At 41.0% G+C, this 19,681-nt stretch overlaps 1 protein-coding gene and 1 long non-coding RNA gene across 2 annotated transcripts in view; one reads left to right on the top strand and one right to left on the bottom strand.

Annotated features, from left to right (window-relative positions):
- Positions 1–19,681, top strand: part of LOC118009390 — a 211,440-nt gene that overhangs the window by 49,364 nt on the left and 142,395 nt on the right. The gene's annotated exons all lie outside the window — the stretch shown is intronic.
- On the bottom strand, positions 4,071–12,440 carry FAM216B (family with sequence similarity 216 member B). The gene is made up of 4 exons (XM_035003312.1): positions 11,969–12,440; positions 10,028–10,146; positions 7,381–7,501; positions 4,071–5,448 (listed from the first exon to the last, which is right to left on the bottom strand). The coding sequence occupies exons 2-4, from the start codon at positions 10,130–10,132 to the stop codon at positions 5,249–5,251; spliced, it is 426 nt and encodes a 141-aa protein (XP_034859203.1). The 5' UTR covers positions 10,133–10,146; positions 11,969–12,440; the 3' UTR covers positions 4,071–5,248.

Raw genomic sequence — 19,681 nt, 5'->3', positions numbered from 1 at the left:
CTGAGCCACCCAGGCGCCCTCTCTTCCCAATTAAAGGTCGTTTAACTCACATAAATTATAAAGTTTTTTAATCTTAATTAACTCTTTTGTCTGATTTCATGTGTTTCTTGACTAACATTTCTATCATCCCGGTCACAATCCATTTGACATACCTCTCAGCAAAAAGCTGGCCCTTCAGTTAGGAAACGGAGCCACATTTTACATCTATTCCCAGCCTTGAACATACCATCTGACCCCTCAGCAGCTGCCCTTCCCTCTATCCACAACCCCTTCCTTTCCAGTTTTGTGCTCTAAACAGACCCCTGGACTTATGGGACTTTGTCTTCTGATCTTTCCTTATTTACATAAATACACAATGCAATACATACTAGAATAGCTTATTGAATTTAAATAGGTAATATATTTACAGTGGTGTGTGTTTTGTTTTGTTTTTTTCCTTCTACAAGGCTGGGCTTCTGAAATGTCATTGACTTTCTTTTGTCAAACCATCTTGATCATCATTCTGGGCTCGTTATATTAAAGTAGAAAGTGTGTTTCACTAGAACCCTCTGTTTATAAACACCTACTCATTCCCCCTCAGGGAACCACACCCCATGGGCCAGGAGGATGCTGGGAACTCACACTGAGTGTTTGGCTTAGTTATAGTTGGGTAATTGCCTCTGACCCTGTTCCTAAGCTGTGATTTCCAATAGCTACAGGGATTTCCTCTACTTCTGACCTGATTGAACCCATTGTGTAACTGGCTCGGTATGATAGCCCTGATGTGGAGAAGAACGAACAATTCTCTGGAGGCAGACAAGGGATTGATTTTGAACACAGGGATTGATTACATTTCAGGCAACAGGACTGTAATTTAAGGGGTAAAGCAGAGTCAATGAGGCCAATATAATGGTTTCCCCTACCAGCACTGATGCAATTAGCAACTAATTTTAATTGAAAAGGTGCAGGAACTCTTGGCCCTCTTCCTCTGGCCATCAGAAAATAGGAAATGGGAGGGAAAACCAAGTCAGTGTTCATTTTGGTGGAATGGTAATGCATATTTAGTAATACCAAATCTAAAAAGCATAAATCACTTTAATAGATTCAAATTCTGTTATATTATGCCATTGGTTTGACCTGGCTTTGAATGAGAATAATTGGCATTTCATTTATACGAGTTATTGAAGGTTATTAAGGAGATACTTTCTCTATCCCCAAAGCCACTCTTTTTTTTTATTTAAATTCAGTTAATTAACATATAATGTATTATTTGTTTCGGGGGTACAAGTCTATCCCAAAGCCACTCTTATCATGTAGTCTGTGCCCCTAAATTTTCACCAAATTTGCCAAACAGAAATTCAGTTTATTATATTAGGCCTAAAGCATTCTGGCTACTGAAGTCCCTTCTTACATGCTATCATACTTCAGTAAACGTAAGGAACACCTTGGATACCATGTCTCTGATTCTGATTCACTGGGTCTAGGATAGGACCCAAGAACTTATATTTTCCTTAAGCATATTCACTGAATCTGGTATATGAATTGCATTTTGATAAATACTGCTCTACATCTAGAGATTACATATGAACTAGGTATTAATTGTTAAATGTCCTAGGCTTATCTGAAATCATTTTTTCTTCAACAGCATGTTGGAATATTGGAACACAAATCAGCTCAGTTTCAAGAGAGGGTCATGGCAAGAAGAAAGTATGCAGCATGGTTTGGTTGTCTGAAAAAACAGGCTCAGACAGGGTGTCTGGGGAAGGAGCCCTGAGTGGGTGATCCGAAGCCTGCATATGTGTGTTGGATGCATATGGCCAGCAGCAGGGCCAAGATTGAAGTTGGATTGGTATCTGAGGGGGATTATCTGGGATTCACTCTTGGGGTCATGTAAGAATAAGTGTTTCCTCCCATTTTGCACCCTAGGCACCTCATTCACCTCACCCTAGTCCTGGCTTTGGCAGATAGCCTCTGAAACGGCTGCCAGTGATCCTACCTTCGGGGATTCATGCCCTTGTGTAATCTGCGACTCTTGTGTGTGGACTGAACCTAATGACTTGTGTCTAATGAGTAGAGCAAAGGTGATGGGATGCCACTTCTAAGAGTAGGTTATAAGAGACTGTGACTTCTACCTTATACCCCCCACAGCCCATCTTTTGTTTTTTAACTCTGATGAAACAAGTTGCCATTTGTGACTATTGAGGCTTATTGGCATTTCTGCCTTATTGGGAGACCTATGTGGCAGGGAACTGAGGGTGACCTCCAGACAACAGCCGGTGGATCCTTCCCTGGTTGAATCTTCATAGAAGACCACAGCCTCCGCAGACAGCTTGATTGTAATCTGCGGGAGACTCTGAACCCGAAGCTCCAGCTAAGCCTTGCCCAGATTCCTGACCACAGAAACTGTGAGATAGTCAATACTGTTGTTTTACGTCACTGTGTCTTAGAGTAATGTTTTATGCAGCAATAAATAACTAACATAGTGCAGAAAGATCCTGGTGGTGGTGGTGGTGGAGTGTTGGTTGTTGAACCCGAAGAACAATATAAACAAGGAAAAGTGAGAAGGTACTGAGGACACACTGAACCCAGTTTTGTGTGTTTTAGACAGTTGGGCCAGGGATGGTTCTTCCTACGGGTTGCTTCTTTTTCTTCTTCCTTACCTCCTCCAACCCTTCGCTTCCTTAGGAGGAGAAAAAAAAAAAAGCTGGAGAGTTGCTTTATCAGTGTTAACTGCTAAGCTTTGAAATTTCTTCAATTAAGTGTCCAAGATTGGGGCGCCTGGGTGGCTCAGTTGTTAAGTGTCTGCCTTCGGCTCAGGTCATGATCCCGGGGTCCTGGGATCGAGTCCCGCATCAGGCTCCCTGCTCCGCAGGAAACCTGCTTCTCCCTCTCCCACTCCCCCTGCTTGTGTTCCCTCTCTCTCTGTCTCTCTCTGTCAAATAAAATCTTTTTTTAAAAAAAAAGTCCAAGATTATTGCCATCACCACCTCCTTGTCTATCATAAACTCCTTCCCTGAAATTTGCCATGGTTCCAAGTAAGAAGGTGGCTGTATTTAATAGTGATAGTATCTTCAGCCAGCAGCCACAGCCACTAGAATACAAAAATTAAAATGTCTGACATTGCAAGGATGTAGAACAACTTGAACTTTGTATACGTTGCTGGTGGGAATGCAAAATGGGGTGGTCACTTAGGAAAACACCATGACACTATCTTATAGAGTTAAACCTAAATCTACCATGTGACCCAGTAATTATACTCCTAGATAGCTATCCAAGAGAAATAAAAACTTCTGTGCACACAAAGGCTTACATTAAAATATTTATAGCATTTTAGTTGTAATAGTCCAAAGCTAGAAACAATTCAAATGTTCATCAACTAGTGAATGGATAAGCAAAACTGGCATTAACAGATTGTCCTCTGTTCCCCTTTGTCTTTCTCAGGGTCCTCTCAGGTGAGTGCCTTCCTTCTAACACCATGAACAGTCATATTCCTCCTAGGCTTTGGGTTTGGGGCTCAAGAGGGAGGGCATTACCTTTCTGATGGGAGAGCCAACAAGTGGGACCTTCTACACTAACTTAGATTTGTCCTTTTTACGGGCCTCTGATATTCACTTGCCAATTAGCTCTTAGAAGCTTCTATTGGAAATAAGGTGCTTCTGAGATTTTTGATGCAGGGATGCAGCTCAGAATTACAAGTGGCCTCCTTAATATTCTGCATCACTAGCTAAGGCTTACACAGCAAATATCCATGCCCATCAAAAAAAAAAGTCTAAGGTAAAGTGCATGCCTAGCATAATGTTAGAGCCGTCGAATCGCTATGTTGTACACCCGAAACTAATGTAACGTCGTGTGCCGACTATACTTCAATTTAAAAAAGTACGTGCAAGAGGTTCATAGGAATAAAAGGGCCATTATGGAAGAACTAGTATAGGCCAAGTGACATCTGCCACGACCTTCAGTCCCTCAAGTGGGCTACCCTGTAGCTCACTGTAGTTCTATTATTTTTTTCTTTTTTTAAGCCCACCTAATGATTCTTAACTTAGAGCTGACAAGCTACATAGAGTACATGAGTCAGGACCAGGACTTGCAGAGGTCAAGAAACTTTATTCTTTATGAATGATCGCAGAGAAAAGATAAATGTCCTCATCAATGGGGTATTTTTTTTTTTTTCTTGTAATGGAGAGCATCTTCCTTCCAGATCGATGTCAGCACATCCCTTGTCAAGCAAGTCTATAATTCCATCTCAGGCAACTCCTTTTATGGGCATAACAAAGTCATTGGCTGATTTAAATGAAGGAAGGGGGCTGAACATTTAGAATAAAGATGAAAAAATTTTTGAATTTTTGTGAGCCCCGATGACTAACTTTCCACACACACAAAATCACTAGTGATGAAAATAACTATTAAATATAACTAATATCACACTATACCATTATATGTGGTTTTGACTTGTTATCCCCCTTTTTTTTTCTTTCGTATTTGTCTAGTCTTGTGTGCTTGCTTAAAACCAATGAGGCCATGGCAAGGTTAGAGTTGAGACCAGTTCTTTAAGGGCTACTTCTTGTTCTGCTGAGAGTGTATCTTCAGTTGCCAGGGGAGGACGTGTGCATGAATTCTCTTGCCTGGGTTAAGGTCAACTATAGCCGTGTAGGATGAACCCAGCTGTGGCAAGTTGGTAAGTCCAAATTTCAAGATGACACAAAGGAATTGAGTCAGGCAAGAACCAGAAGATTTGGGGCCAAGTTAAATGCTATTGCTTAATGGGAAAGAGGAGAGGAAGGAGGACATGGAAACGCACAGGCCAGTTCCTGCTGAGATGATATGCCTCTGGAAACCCTGCATGCTTAGTGTTAACTTGGTGTTGGTTTGTGTATTTTCAAAATCTGCAGTGGGTGGCTTCCACAGTCACCCTGTGACTGGGAACCTGGCACCCTCTGATGACTTTCACCCTTTCACTGTTCTTGGGACTTGTCTGAGAGGTTCTAATTCAAAGGAAGCTTTTACTTTGAAAGCTTCAAAAGTCATTTCACTCTACAGATTATATGTGGAGTGAAAGGCGTGTTTACACTTAGCTCCAATTGCTCTTAAATCCCTCAGCTTGTTCTTGCTGGTAAAATTTATGCGAGTGGGAAAGAGATTATTTCTAGGTATGGAGTGTGTGTTAGAAGTTATTATTTTTTTTCATTCTCATTCAACAAATATACACTAAGCAGCCGCTAGATTTGGGGGTACATGGGCAAAGTGCCTGTTTCAGAGCTTGTGCAAAGTCTCAATTCCTGAGGGATCCAAGCCCTGCTCTTTGAGCCCTGGGTCGAACCATAGACACAGGTAGTGCTGACAGCCATGTTCTTGTCATGGCTGAAGGCTTCTGGGGGATGGATCTTTGAGGAGCTACCTTAGCTGAGGCTCTCTTGGTTGAATCTCTAAGTACAGCGGCACGAGCCAAAGCTTCCTGTTGTGTAATGTAGCCTAAGGGGAGAGAAATGAGAGAAAGTTCAAAGTTAACAGTCTTACAAAACAAATAAGCAAACAACCCTGCAAATATTTATGGGTTCATAAAATGTCTTCTACTTCGCAGGGTAGAGACAGTTATGTTTAGCACACCAAGACTGTATGATTTTTGAGGATATGAAGTAGACTTTTCTTCTTTTGCATTTCTTGTTCATTAAGTTAATACATAGTCATGGATTAACATAACAGATCCCTTGGAGAGGGAGCTAGGCCTTGAGTAATCTGAGCATGCATTGCATATCTTTGTTTTCAAAACTTTCTTCAAACCAGAAACAGAGATATTCAGTCTCTGTCAGGGTTTTTAAATAAGTGTAGTCTGCAGGCCACCCACTACAGAATCATCAGGCTGAGACCACATTTAATAATGCTTTTTAAAAATTCAGATTTCTGGCTCTATTCCAAAGACTTTCCTGATCAGAAACTCAGAGAGCTAGGCCTGGAAATCTGCATGTTGATAACATAACGCAGGTATGTGCACTAAATACTGAATATCCCTGCTCTGGTTTCACTGGCCTCTCTGCAGTTTTGCTCTACAAACAAAGCTAGTAGGTGATGCTTCTGCAGGAATGCAGGCAATCATGGGGAGCAGGCCGCATCCTGGCTCTGCCATTTACTAGTCGCATGACCCTGGTCAAATGATTTCTTATCCACGCCTCAATTTTCTCTTCTGTAAAATGTGAGTTATAAAGGCACCTACCATCTAGAGGTGTCTGAGTTTCAAATAAGACAATATATGCAAAGTGCTTAGAACTGTGCTAGGCACAAAGGGAAGCCTAATAACAGGTAACTATTGTTATTGTTCTTGTTACTCAGTCATTGGCAAAAACCATGTCTTCCTTTTGTGCGAATGCAGGAACAGCAATATAAGGTAGATGTGCTAATGTGAAGTGAGCTGCTTATAAAAAGAAAGCTCTGCCAGAGTCAGGAGAAGAGTGTAGTAGAGGCCAGCTGGAGACTGAAAACGTTTACTAGAAGAAAAGGGACTTAACAACAATCACACCTCCAAAGGTTGTACTTAAAGTCTGTGAAGGTCTTTTGCAACCATTATTTCATTTGTGCTTCATAAAATCCCACGAGGTTGCTACAAGAGAGATGTCAGAGCACGGGGGTGAAAACGTATGCTCTTTGCCGGCAAGGCCCTGACATTCGCTAGGCGTATGTCTTGATCAAGTTATATAATCTGTCTGAGCTGCAGTTTCCCACAGCTGTAAAGTGGGGAGAAAATGAGATGTTGTGTGTAGAGCTCTTAGCACAATGTCTGGAACATGGTAAATGCTTAATAAGTGTAACTGTTATTGTGGTGAGTGAACTGAGCCTCTGAATTTGCATATCCAGCAAGGGGCTGAGCCGTGGTTTGAGCCTAGACCATCTGCCTAAGCCCATCTCCATTTCTACTAGATCAAGTTCCTATAACTCTCAGACAGTTGTTGACATTTTATAGCAAGCCGTACTCTGATTTCTTGAAACCCTCTTAATTTACCATAAAACCTTGCTTTCTATTGTCAGGGATAATCATTTTTATTTTTTTTTAAGATTTTATTTATTTATTTATTTATTTGAGACAGAGAGAATGAGAGAGACAGAGAGCACATGAGAGGGGGGAGGGTCAGAGGGAGAAGCAGACTCCCTGCCGAGCAGGGAGCCCGATGCGGTACTCGATCCAGGGACTCCAGGATCATGACCTGAGCCGAAGGCAGTCGCTTAACCAACTGAGCCACCCAGGCGCCCAGGGATAATCATTTTTAAACATGGCCTGCCAATTGTGTTATAATATAGCACGCTGGCAGAGGCCATTCTATTTGAGTTATTTATCTGGAAACTTGACTTCTGGCTCCAGCACACAAGTCCCTCCCAAGGGTGCCTGGTTTAGGTCAGGTAGTTAATACTCACCAAGCAGCTGCTGGTGCTGAAGGCTGTGAATATAGCGGTTCTGCAGGGCCTCCCACTGGGGCCTGGAATTGTAAATCCTCATGATGCTATAAAAGTAGCGTTGCTGCCCTTGGGTTAGGTCCTGTCAAAGCAGAGCAGGTGATTTTGATGAGTTGGTGGAGTTCTATAGGACTAAGAGTGTGATGTATTCAAAGCTGACTTCTTTGGAAATAAGATATATATGTATACATACACATATATATGTATAACAATTTTATATATATACATTTCGCAATTGGAAAACAACAATTGGGTCATGTCTTCCCCTAGTTTACTTAAACAACTTCCACTGGCCTGTGTGATAGTGAAATTGGGTAAATAAAAGATTCTAGGTAAGTAGGTCAAGGTATTGGGCTGAGAGGGGTCTAAGGATTTCCAACATTTTATAATTTTTTCCTGTATTATGATCCTTGTTGAAGAAGGTAGGCTGTGAGGATCTACACAGGGCCTGACGTAGGCCAGGCCAGGGAATGGGGACAAGAGAACTTTTCACCAAGAGTTGTCAGTAAGCAGGGGAGATAGCTAGATGAGTAGATGGGTAATGTGATAAAGGTTCAACATTATTACTTCAAAGGTGCTACAAAAACAGAGAAGAAAACAAAGTCTGTGCAGCAATCAAGGAAGGAAGGCTTTTTCAATGAGGTGACCAAAACATCTGAGTCTTAGAATGAGGAGGAATTTCCCAAGGAACTAGAATACTGGTTCTCAAAGGGCATCGACATCACCTGGGAATGTGTTAGAAATGCGAATTCTCAGGCCCCATCCTAGATCTACAGAATCCTAAACTCCGGGGAGTGGGGCCTGGCACTCTGGGTTTTAACAAGCTCTCTAGGTGATTCTGTTACAAGGACACCAAAATTTGAGAACCACTGTGCTAGAAGAAAAAGAAAAGCTAATTAGTGGGAGAAAGTGGTGTAAATTTTCCTATGGGACACAAAATGTCTGGATATATTAGAAACCAGATTTTTTTTTTTTTTCACTTCAAGCAGAATATAGAGTCTGAGCTGGGGAAGGCTGTAGAGGTAGGCAGGGGAAGATCATGGAAGACTTATAGGCAGTGTTCACATTCAAATTTAAAAAATAAGAATTAAAAAAAGAGTTGAAAGATTACCTTTAATATGAGGAGCCATTGAAGGTCTTTATTTAAGTAAAGTGGTTCTCAACGGGAGTGATTTTTGACCACTAAGGACATTTGGCAATGTGGAAAGACATTTTTGCTTGCATAAATGGTGAAATGGAGAATGGATGCTACTGGCTGTCGGCAGATAGAGGCCAGGAGCGCTGCTGAACATCCCACAGTGCACGAGACAGCCTCCCAGCCCCTCACAGCAAAGAATGATCCAACCCGAAATGTCATACCTGAAAGATCACTTTGGCCCCATCGTGGAGAATGAGCTTATGGGAAGACAGGCCACTGGTAGGGAGAGCATTTAGAAGGCTGCCATGTAGTGCAAAGGAGGAACAAGAAGGACCTGGACTACAGTTACTGTTCTCTACCTAATCTGTTGTCAGTGCTTACGATGATACTGGCCTCAACATTCTAGAAAAACCAAGGTGAAATAAGTTCACCCTAGGCCACAAAATTCAAAACAGTGATAGAAGTTTCAGAAGTAGTTGATAACCATTGTTAACCATTATTTAGTTATGGAAACTAAAATTAAGTTAATTATATGTAACAGTAAAGTGGCTTTTATCTGTTAGAAATTTTGTGTGGAGTTGAAACCTCTGAGTCAGATTTTTTTTTTTTTTGATGTCTAGAGACCTTAAACTTGATATCAAAAATATATCCAGAGTGAAAGCCAAGCCAAGTACTTCACAATTTGAGGCATCATTTGAACTTTACAGTTTCTGAATTAGATGTTTTAAAAAAGAATATCTTTGAAGAAGATAATTGATTCCTAATTAAGCCTTTTCCAATGATGGAGAACAATATAATATGAAAATAGCAGTCAGTTTCAAGAGCAAAGCTCCAAAGGGCAATGAGAGTTTCCATTATATAAGATAAAATCTTAAAAGTTATGGTTTTATTTTACAGGGGAAAAAAAAAAGTCTATATCTTTTTCTTAGCAGAGGTCTAAACTTCCTAAATAATAGTCCTAATATTCTTACCCTGTTGTTTATCCTTCTTGAGGGGATGGAAGAGAACTGAAATTTTTGCAAAAAGTATTAATGACCGGGTGTTGTACGAAAACAATGAATCGTGGATCACTGCATCAAACACTGGTGATGTTTTGTATGGTGACTAACATAATAAAATAAAATTTTAAAAAAAAGTATTAATGAGAATGGCTTTAAATAACTGTGACTGAAAGGAACTACCATAGCTCTCTAGCAGGGAGCCACAGCGTGGTCAGCTGTGAACTGCCCATCACTGGGAGTGCTTCAGCAATGAAGATGTGACTATCTGCAGAGCTCCTGAAATGGATGGGTGTAGGACCAGACCATCCAATTGCTCATTCATTCACCCTGCACACCATCAACATGCACTGAGTGCCTATGTTGGGCCCCATGTTACCTGAAGCTGGATAAACAAAGACAGGAGAAAAAGCCCTCAAGCCTTGAAGGAGAGACAGGCAAGTTCCATCCATTAGTGAATAATACACTATACCTTCATTAAGGGAGTGTTGTGGGTGTAGGCAGAGGAGGGGACCCGAATGCAAGGAATCCGTGGAACATTCCAAAGCTTTTGTTGTCTTTTCTGTTTTTCTCCCATTCTTTATCCTGTACCTTCAAGGAACAACAAAGCATAGCATGAAATTTCATTTTGTTCAACCTGTTTTGGGAATGGACCTAAGTAAATAAGTAAGCAAGCAAGTAAATAAATAAATAAATAAATACATGTTATTGATGTCAAGGGATAAAAAGTTTTCTCACATGTTTCTAAGTAATTGGATCTCAGCAGACTGCTTAGTTCTGCATTTTGCCCTATTCTCCCCCCACCCCAGTTGTTGAAAGAATAACTCAGAGTTTTTTGTCTTTCTGCTTCATCTTGTGTTTGCAACAAGTGGACTGTAGAACCACATCATGTCACAAGTTATTTCTTGATCATTTTAAATAATCATTATTACCTTATTTGATTGTAAAAGTAATATATGTCATTTTTGAAAATTTGAAAAAAATCTAAAAATTGAAAAAGAAAGTATGATTATCCATAATCTAACTGTCCATAAGTATTGGTGGCATTTGATTGATTTCCTTTTACTCTTTTTTTCCTGGGTACATTTTGATTTTAGAAAAGAGAGACCATACTCTATATGTTGTGCACTTTCCCAGCTCATGGAATATCCCTTAAAAAATATGATTTTTAGTGAAAGTATAGTATTCTTTACATTATTCTCCATTTCTTGCACATTTTGATTTGCAATTTTACAGCAGTGTACTATAAAAGAAACTGTTAAACTTAGCTGTATTTCTTGCCACTTGCCTGACAAAATGAAGGAGCCACACCTGCTATGAGTAAGTCTTTTTTCTTTACTATATATTTTAGGGTTTGGAATCTGAGATGTCTATAATTATAAAAAAAAATTAATCAAGGGGTAGTGGATATATTAGAATAGGGTTGCCAAGGCATAGACTGAGAATTCCAAGCGTTTTCCCCTCTGCTCACACCTTTGTCCTTGCCAAACCTACCCCATTGGGTTGTTTGATTAACTGAGATCATGGCTATGGAAAGCTCTCACTTTATGTGAGCTCCTTTTCTCTCTCCTCTCCCCATACTTTATGCTCTCACGCACATGCACACACAAGAGCACACACATGTACACACTGAAGAAGTATTTTAACATGTGAGGAGTCTTTGCTTCTGAGTTCACAAAGTGAAGGCTCAGATCTTCCAGAAGAGAAATTTATTAGGAAAACATCAGTCAACATCTCTGTGTGTCTTGTTTCCACGATAAAACTTATAAATTAAACTATAAATATTTTATTTAATACTGCTTTCCCTCATCGTGCACTTCAGAAACTATAACAACTAAGATATACTCTTTTAATATTCTCTGTGATAGAAGCCAACGCTCTATCCTGTACTCAGATCATCTCAGTATCCCTCCTCCCGTTTTCCAGATCTGTAGAGCAGAGCATAAATATTCTTCAAAGCTAGAAGGATTTCTTCTTTCCTCAAATAGCATAAGGAAATGACTGACAATCTTTCTTGTGGCAACAATTCATGTGTGCTTTTCTTGGGCTATTGCTGAGGAAATCCGTCTTACCTATTCAAGTGGACTATACCTGGTAAAGTTTGATTAAAATGCTTGGAGAATTCAAGGAGGACAAATCTACCAAATATCTTTTTTTTTTTTAAAGATTTTATTTATTTATTTGACAGAGAGAGAGAGACAGCGAGAGAGGGAACACAAGCAGGGGGAGTGGGAGAAGGAGAAGCAGGCTTCCCGCCGAGCAGGGAGCCCGATGTGGGGCTTGATCCCAGGACCCTGGGATCATGACCTGAGCTGAAGGCAGACGCTTAACGACTGAGCCACCCAGGCGCCCCCAAATCTACCAAATATCTTATGCCTGAAATAAAAAGGACAAATTTGCTTAAAAGACTTACCCTGTATTATAATCTCCCCCTTTTTAAAAGCTTGTACTCATATTCAGTGTAGTTTCCTTGCAGGGTCTCTTTCTTCATGTGAAGGTGGCAGTAGAAATTCAGTCTGTTGATAAGCTGATATCCAAGCAACATCACGCGATGACACAAGGAGCTGGGGGAATTTGGCTGCATGCCTTTCCCTGCTTCTGGGCAACAGTCAACTGCACAGTTTATCTTTTTTCTTTCAAATTTTGTGTCTCATCAAGTGCCAACTTCTAAATCTACCATATCTGCATTATGTGCAGACATGAGAAAATAAAGTGCATGGAGACAGAGAGGCTGAATATTAAAGGTCAAGAAATCCACCAGGGCAATGGGCCATTACATGAGTATTTCCCACATTTGGAGTCAGTACCCTCCACCCGCATTGCTCAGAATGATGAAGGAACAGTTTCTAAATATAGAGGTACAGGTATGAATTTTACTGTGATAACCTATGGAATTGTCCCATTGCTCAAGATAATAGTCCTTTCTTAATTTTTGGAGGAGTAAGATATTCTCATTGACCTTGGATAGAGGCTGTGTATGATGATAATGAACTTGTGGCACAAGGATCTTTCCCACACTGATGTCATCAGCGTAAGGCTTACGTTTTAACCTGACTTATGAAAGCAATCTTATCCCTTCCTCTGGGCTAGCATTATTACCACAGACTTCCTTTTTTCCTTGAGAATCCTCCTTCTGAATGCCAGATTATCTGTAAAAATGAAGACTTCCTAGAGAAAATGGAAGAGGAAGTACCAAAAGAAAACTACAAATTCAAAATTCTTACGCATGTAAGGGGAAGAAAAAACCAGGGAGATAAGAGTGATGAATTGTGTAGCTTAAGGAAGAAAGGGAAGGGACTTACCAGACACAGGAAGTTTGTATTTTCTTCAATAATTTAAATACAGACCTTCTGGAGAATAAACATGGCAGAAACAAGAGTCTATAATAGTCTGTGAACACCACAAACCTCTCACGGGATCTGAGAGCTTGGTGATTCTCTCCTGAGAGATAAAGAACAGTTGCGTGCAGAGCTGACATCGTCAATTGTCAATTAAGTCTTCCTTGAATGTTTTCCCAAGCATATGATGAAATGGCTTCTAGGGCACAGCACATCTGCTGACTGTTACACACACGGGCGGATTCATAGCAGTGTGCATCAGTCCCTGCATAACCAGGAGAACAGACACAGATCTAGGTGTTCGACAAAGAGGGAATTTTTTTTTTATTCTTATGTTAATCCCCATACATTACATCATTAGTTCTAGATGAAGTGTTCCATGATTCATTGTTTGTGCATAACACCCAGTGCTCCATGCAGAATGTGCCCTCCTCAATACCCACCACCAGGCTAACCCATCCTCCCACCCCCCTCCCCTCTAGAACCCTCAGTTTGTTTTTCAGAGTCCATCGTCTTATGGTTCGTCCACCCCTCCGATTTCCCCCGCTTCATTCTTCCCCTCCCGCTACCTTCTTCTTCTTTTTTTTTTCTTAACATATATTGCATTATTTGTTTCAGAGGTACAGATCTGAGATTCAACAGTCTTGCACAATTCACAGCGCTTACCAGAGCACATACCCTCCCCAGTGTCTATCACCCAGTCACCCCATCCCTCCCACCCCACCCCCCACTCCAACAACACTCAGTTCGTTTCCTGCGATTAAGAATTCCTCATATCAGTGAGATCATATGATACAGGTCTTTCTCTGTTTGACTTATTTCACTCAACATAATACCCTCCAGTTCCATCCACGTCGTTGCAAATGGCAAGATCTCATTCCTTTTGATGGCTGCATAATATTCCATTGTATATATATACCACCTCTTCTTTATCCATTCATCTGTTGATGGACATCTTGGCTCTTTCCACAGTTTGGCTATTGTGGACATTGCTGCTATAAACATCGGGGTGCACGTACCCCTTCAGATCCCTACTTTTGTATCTTTGGGGTAAATACCCAGTAGTGCAATTGCTGGATCATATGGTAGCTCTATTTTCAACTTTTTGAGGAACCTCCATACTGTTTTCCAGAGTGGCTGCACCAGCTTGCATTCCCACCAACAGTGTAGGAGGGTTCCCCTTTCTCCGCATCCCCGCCAACATCTGTCGTTTCCTGACTTGTTAATTTTAGCCATTCTGACTGGTGTGAGGTGGTATCTCATTGAGGTTTTGATTTGGATTTCCCTGATGCTGAGCGATATTGAGCACTTTTTCATGTGTCTGTTGGCCATTTGGATGTCTTCGACAAAGAAGGAATTTAACGTAAGGAATCTGTTACAAAAGTATTGGAGTAAGCTAGAGGAGCAAAACAAGAAAGGTCAACTTGCGCAGATTGGCAATTACACTCAACCACTCTCAGACCTAGAGCTGGAGGACAACAGGGAAAATGATTTACCCAGAGTCCATAAACACTGTGCCTTTGGGGCAGCTTCTGTAGGAACATGGCCTGAGTAGCACCTTCAGGACCTGACGCTCAGCCAGTGCCCTCGCTGCTATGTTCTGTCCTTAATGTTACAGTTGCTGTCACCACCATCACTGCCCCCGCTGCTGGTGTCCCTGACATGGTTGCTGATGCTGCCACTCCCACAGACGCAAGCAGAAACTGTGAAAGCGACTTTTCCTCCCCTCACCCCACTTTCCATCTTCTGTCTCCCATTGGATGCCAGTTGGTGAGGGATTCTGCAAAATGTATTTTGCAGTCTTCCCACTACTTTGGTAAAGAGAAGGGTATAGAAGGGCAAGTACAAAGCTGAGAGATATTGAACACTATCTGAACACATGGAGATAGATACCATCAGTGAAAATCTAAGAGGTACCTCTTGTTTCTATGATGTCAGGTGGGAGGCTGAAAAACTTAGATATACAGTCAGTGTTTGCCTATTACCACTGAAGTTTGGAGTTTTTAAAGAAAAAACAAAAGAGATAATTAACTAGCTCTGTAGTTAGTGTCAAGGAATGAGATAGGAGTTTTTGGTCAATAACTCAACATTTAAGAATGATGAAACCATGTATATTGTCAATTTTGATCAAAGAAATTATTTTCCAAGGACTAACTAGACTTCTCAAACGGAATTAAAACTGGCTACCAAAAAAAAAAAAAAAAATAGAAACAACCAAAAACTAATTACTATAAGGAGTATAATGTTGACTATTGGTAGAAAAGATACATGCTATTTCGTGGCTGAAACATTGGTACAGCAGTGGGACACAATGATTAACATGGTGGTGTATCTATACAACAATTCTTAGAACATGGGTAGAAATGTGTTTTCATAGAAGAGCAGGGTAAATGTGATCTCATGGGCATTACCAAGTGAGGAAGAGAGACCCATGACTGGAATCCAAGATGACTTAAACCCTAATTCAAAGAATCCAGTCTGCTAGGACAAGAGGCAGAGCATAACTATTTTATTGAGATAAGTACTTCACTGGAAAACCATGAACCCAAAACGAAATTGCCTGCTCGTATCTTTCTACTCTTGCTCCTTCCCCAGGATTTTCTTAGCTGCAGATCTCTCCATGGGGATAGCTCTGCTAGGCACGGATATCCTCCCTCTGTTACCCCAAGCCCTCAGAGGGCCTCAGTGCACCGTATGAAATGAAGGAACTGTCCCCTCCCCACTCTGAGCTTCTGTTTATCACCTGAACTTTTGGATGTCTCCACTCAAGAGTCTTACACAGACTTTGTTAGACACTCTTTCTCATAGGACTACCTAGCCCATTGGGTTCAATCTTGTTTGGTGGGGGCTGGAGTGGGTGTCAGTTATCCCTCTACTATCTTGCTTTATTTCTCTGATCTCTTCACATAAAACCCCCACTTCTCCAAGACCCCAAACCAAAGCTATCACACATACCAACACCTTAGGAGTCACTGGTCTCAAAAACAAGAAAACTTGAGTCCCAGTTTGGACTCTAAGAGCTACTTTCAGTGAGTAAAAACTACTTTGAACACTTAAAGGCAGTGATTATCAGGAAAGGAAAAGCTGGGTATGGTCATCTATATGCTAAGGACTTTGGGAAAACAGATTTAAGAAGTACTGGAAAAAAGTCTAAAGTGGAATATAGCTTAAAAACAAAATAGTCTATGGATTTAATTTTGACTATAATCCCAAGTAAATGCTATGGAAGAAAGAGGTATAATGTCAAAAGGAACTAGAATAGGTGTACTGGGAGTTTGTAGATAATTCTGGATTCAAAACCACGATTTTTTTTTTAATTGTAGGAATTTATAAGAAAGTCTTTCTCATTAGGGACTACCAGTGGTCCTTTAAAAACAGATCTTATGGCATAGTTATTAAGCAGTAGAGCCAGGACTCAAACCTATGGTTACTCGAAGTCTATGATTTCTGCCCTTGGCCTCTGGAAATAAAAGGGAATTTAAGCAACACACACATTGCTATAATAGGAAACTATCCATCCTATTGAGCCATTTCCCGCAGACAAAATTCATGCATCTTGATTCTTTCTCTCCTTGGGTGTGTTCTGTTCCCATCTGCAGTATTGCTTTATTGAATAAGGGGAGGCTTCAGTTTCACAAAGACTTGTGGTCATAATTCTGGAGCAAGATAGTCTTGTTATTATCAAGTCGTCGACTTTCTAATAAGTTGCCAGGGAAGGCTTCACACAAATAGGTATCCAGCAGGCCAGTCCCATCAGTCCTCAAACTTGCCCAGGCATTTCTACATTCACAGTGGAGATGGGTGTGAAGCTTAGCTCCTTGCCCACAGAAACACTCTCCATATGTATTCTAATTTTCTAAAAAGTGGAGTGAATAAAAATGCCATCTACGACTCGACAGTAGATTGGCAAAGCAACTGTATAAACATTTAAAAGATCAGTACTGACAGCTATGTTTTCAGACAATGTCATTTCCTTTTTTTTTTTTTAGGTTGTTGTTAATAGGGAGAGGGCTCTGGGACTTTTAGATGTTGAGACCTGGTACACTACATCAAAAACTAATGATGTAATGTATGGTGATTAACATAACATAATAAAATTTTAAAAATGTAAAAAAAAAAAGATGTTGAGACCTGGTATTTCTGCCTGTGACAAGGTGCCTTGTGCAGTCCTCATGGACAGATAAGTACAATTTGAAACTTGTTAAAAACTTATGCTAAAGTGTGCTAATTAATGAGTCCATGACAATCTGGATAGGTTTTTGGTGGCAGGCTCTGATCTACTCCACAGTTTTACAAGCTTATTAAGTTTTCAGATAATGAAGATCTAGTTTCTAGAGGACAGAGATCTAGGTGGGATGGAAAACAGAGCAGATGGCAGATGACAAAAGGATCTCACAACAAGCTAAAGTGATGGACTGCATCTAATAGGATGAAATAATAAAAACAATATTCTCTGTCAGGCCTTCATTTCTAGTCAGACAAATACAGAAAGAAAATGTGTTGCTTAGTAGCAGTTCTGACATAGGGAAAGAAAATGCAACATGAGTTAATGAGGCTGCCAGAGGGATTCGTGAGTGTGTAGGCTGTTATTAACAGAAGTATTATTTCTAAAACAAGGGAGGAGATGGGACTGCCCTGATGTGCTTTGTGCTACAGTGTGTTGTGTGCACACGAGGGACGTAGGCAAACTGGACTGTGTGGTGAAAATAGAGGTGCTTTGTCACAGGATGAACTGACATGCAAGGAAGAGCTATTGAATCTGGAGAAGACCTATGGCAGAGGGGAGTGGGCTGGGTAACAGTGCTTCACGAAATATTTGAAGAGCTCATACATTTGAAGTTAGACTTACTCTGTATATCCCCAAAAGAGAAAAAATTAGGATCCATAAGTAGAAGCCACGAGGATACAAATTCCTGATGAAAGGAACCACCTCAGGAAAGAATGCACTCCCCATCCCAGATGTCTTAAAAATAGACTGTCTTGATGAAAATGTGGTAAAGGGCATTTACATGTAATACTGGGTTGCTGACACTATAATTCTGTAATTCCAAAAGCCATGTATGAGCCAGAATGTCCCAGCTCCCCAGCTCCCCCATTGTGCTATCCTGCACCTTCTTGATACTGTTTGTCCTCCATGAGCTTCAGCATTCTATGCTTTGACTGAAGGAACAAAATTGGCCAATTCTTATGTAACCGTGGCTCACTATTCACCATTCTAGGCATCTTAGTTGCATTAACCTGGGTAAGTCTTATAATAATACTATTAGCATGCACTATGACTAGCTCCATTTTGCTTATGAGGAGATGGAGGTGAAGAGGGGTTCCATAACCTGCCCATGTTTCCCACAGCCGAGAAGCGGCAGAACTGTCACCTGAGCTCAGGCATCTCTCCAGCACCTGGGCTTGAGTGGCACCAGCCCAGCTCTGAAATGAGGAATCAGTGGACAGGGCTTGTCTCACCTCCTCTCCCCTTTTGCATGGGAATCCCACTTATATATTTCTTAGGTCCAGGTGTGCTAAGGAGACAGGGAGAGGCGCGAGAGCCCTTAAGAGGTAGCCAAATCAAAGTTTCAAGAAGTAACTTTTGCTATACATGGGACATCTGAACCTGGGGAGAAGGCGCACACTGAAAGGGAAGGGAGGTTCTCTGAAAGGAATGCAGCTCTGTACCCATCTGTGTGGTTATGGGGAACACGGTTCCCTGGGGCACATCCTAAATGTTGGGTGTCCAGTGATGAGCAGGAAATACTGACTGAATGACCCTGTGAAATCACAAATAATGACAGTACATGACATCTGGTCACAAACCAGAAATAATTCTGGGTGTTGTCAAATACATTAGCTTAGGTCATAAACACTAGAATTCTTAAGTAGTTCCAGGGTTCAATATTGACATGTATCACTTAGGATATATTCAGCTGCAGGTAACAGAGATGCCAAACAAATCCGGGTTTAAACAGATAGGATTTATTCTTGTCACTTTACACGAAATGTAGAAGATAGTTGGTGGTATGGGTTTGTGATTCTGGGCCAGTGTCTGTGATTCTCTTCAGGCTTTCTCTTCATGGTCAGAAGCTGACTAGTTCAATCAAACTCAAGATGTGGCACTGAGCAGAGTTCATCTTCATGCGCTTTTTTCTTATCACAGAGGAAAACTATTTTCCAGAAGCTTCCCATCCAATTTTATCTAATGTCTCATAAACAGAGGTGGCTCTGCTTTAGGCTGCAAGTCGGCAGGTTGGCTGGGACAACTGCCCCTTGTGTCTCTCTCCTTCTTAGAGACCTGGGCTACTCAGGGTGTATCTCCTCCAGTCAGAAGCTCCCTAAGAGGCAAACTTTGGCTTGGGATTGGTTCACTCTAGTTCTGCTGCATTCCAAAGCCAAAGTCAATGGGGCAGGAAGGGATACTCTTCTCAAGGAGGTCATGGGGAAGGAGTGAATGTTTACTTAAAGGTAATATGATCTTCCATGAAAGGACTGGATTTAGGCCAACTCCTAGATGGGGGGCTGGGCTGACTTTCCCAGAAACTGAAGGATATTTATCCAATCTTAAATGTGGAAGGCTGCTATTCAGGAAGAAAGAGGTAAATGGTGTTTTTTTTTTTTTAATATTTTATTTACTTGAGAGAGAGCACAAGATGGGGGAAGGTCAGAGGGAGAAGCAGACTCCCTGCTGAGCAGGGAGCCCGATGCAGGACTCGATCCCAGGACTCCAGGGTCATGACTGAGCCGAAGGCAGTCTTTTTTTTTTGTTTTTTGTTTTTTTGTTTGTTTGTTTGTTTTTAAAG

The sequence above is a fragment of the Mirounga leonina genome, unplaced genomic scaffold (genome assembly GCF_011800145.1).
Source record: "Mirounga leonina isolate KUSES-001 unplaced genomic scaffold, KU_Mleo_1.0 Mir_127, whole genome shotgun sequence".
Classification (NCBI taxonomy): domain Eukaryota; kingdom Metazoa; phylum Chordata; class Mammalia; order Carnivora; family Phocidae; genus Mirounga; species Mirounga leonina.
This window is presented reverse-complemented; position numbering and strand designations above follow the sequence as displayed.